Raw genomic sequence first — 1,471 nt, forward strand, 5'->3', positions numbered from 1 at the left:
CTATTTGTAGTTATTACTAAATGAGGAAAACTGGTTAAAAGTCACCAATAAAGAGAAAATAATCAATAAGGAAAAATAATGAAGAAATCAATACAAAATTCTAGATTAGAAATTTGTAGCAAACATAACTTCAGAGGTCAAGTGACAGAAATGTTCTTTGAGTTAAATTAAATGAAAAAGAAGCAAGAATTACAACAGAAATTTTGAAACTCAAAAGTTTGAATGAACCAGGCTCTCTTTCTCTGTTTTGTTCATTTGCAATGTTTTCATTCCTGCATTTTAATTTTTTTTTTGTTGGAGGGGGGGTCATGCAGAATTATTCCTTCAGTTTGTGCCACTCAGCAGTTTGCTTTCGTGGGCAGTTGAGGACCTCGTTCCAGTGATGAAGTTCTTGACCAGTAGTTCGAGATCCAATTTCCAGTCTTCCGATTACTTCATTTTTGGTCATGCGATCGAAATCCAGCAGCAAAAATTCAAGACTGATGCTATGCAGCCCCTCATTGTATGGCACATCAAAGAGGAAGGATTCGTTGAACACAGGATTCAACGTTCGTTTCTTCACATGAGTTTTCTTTTTCGCAATCCTCTGGCCATTATACAATAGGTAGATCTTCACATAGGGATCTGGCAAGAAAAAAAAAATTAATTAATAAATAAATAAAAGTATTCTCTCATTCTCTTGTTTATTTCATTCGTGTTTTATATGTAACTTACTGCCAAACCAGAATCAAAATACTCCTATGATATTTATTCATATATCAACGTTATACATATGACATATTAGCCAAACCATCCAACCTATGCAAGCATTGAAGATAGATACTAAAAGATGATGTTAATAGTAATGATTTTCAGCCATACCACAAGTACTTCATTATGTTAATATTCATTAATCTAATCTTAGCAGCATCTTTATGTTTTGAGTTCAAATTCTGCCAAGATCAACTTTCATCGTTTTGGGATTGATAAAATAGGTATCAGTTAGGCACTGGGATTGATGTACTTGACTTGCCCTCTCCCCAAAACTGTTGGCATTGAGTCAAAATTTAAAATCAATATTTATTAATTTAATAACTTTAGTTTATCTTGCTAAAAACTAGTTAACACTACCAAATTACAGTAGACAATACCTAGTTATAATGCTTGAACTTGAATAATTCATGAAAATCTCTGACTGTGGAATCAGTCTAATGAAAATTTCTGATTTAGGCTCAAGATCAGTAATTTTGAGAAGAGGGCTTAGTCGACTGCATTGAGCCCAGTCTTTTTACTAGCATTTTATTTTATTGTCCCTAAAAAGAGGAAGAGCAAAGTTGACCTTTGTGGGATTTGAACCAAGAACATAAAGAACTGGAACAGAAGCATTCTAATAATGTCTTAAAGAAAAATACAAGATTATGAAGCAGTTAAGAAATTTTATGTGTGTGTGTGTGTGTGTGTGTGTGTATATATACATATACATATGTGTATA

General features: G+C 32.7%; 1 protein-coding gene across 1 annotated transcript in view; it reads right to left on the bottom strand.

Moving 5' to 3' along the window:
* Positions 1-6: 6 nt before the first annotated feature.
* LOC106884495 (synaptotagmin-11) overlaps positions 7-1,471 on the bottom strand; it is a 111,163-nt gene continuing 109,698 nt past the window's right edge. The window contains exon 5 of the mRNA XM_014935916.2: positions 7-624. Coding sequence (XP_014791402.1) covers positions 317-624 — 308 coding nt within the window. The 3' untranslated portion in view covers positions 7-316. The remainder of the gene's footprint in view (positions 625-1,471) is intronic.

The sequence above is a fragment of the Octopus bimaculoides genome, chromosome 2 (assembly GCF_001194135.2).
Source record: "Octopus bimaculoides isolate UCB-OBI-ISO-001 chromosome 2, ASM119413v2, whole genome shotgun sequence".
In the NCBI taxonomy this organism is placed as follows: domain Eukaryota; kingdom Metazoa; phylum Mollusca; class Cephalopoda; order Octopoda; family Octopodidae; genus Octopus; species Octopus bimaculoides.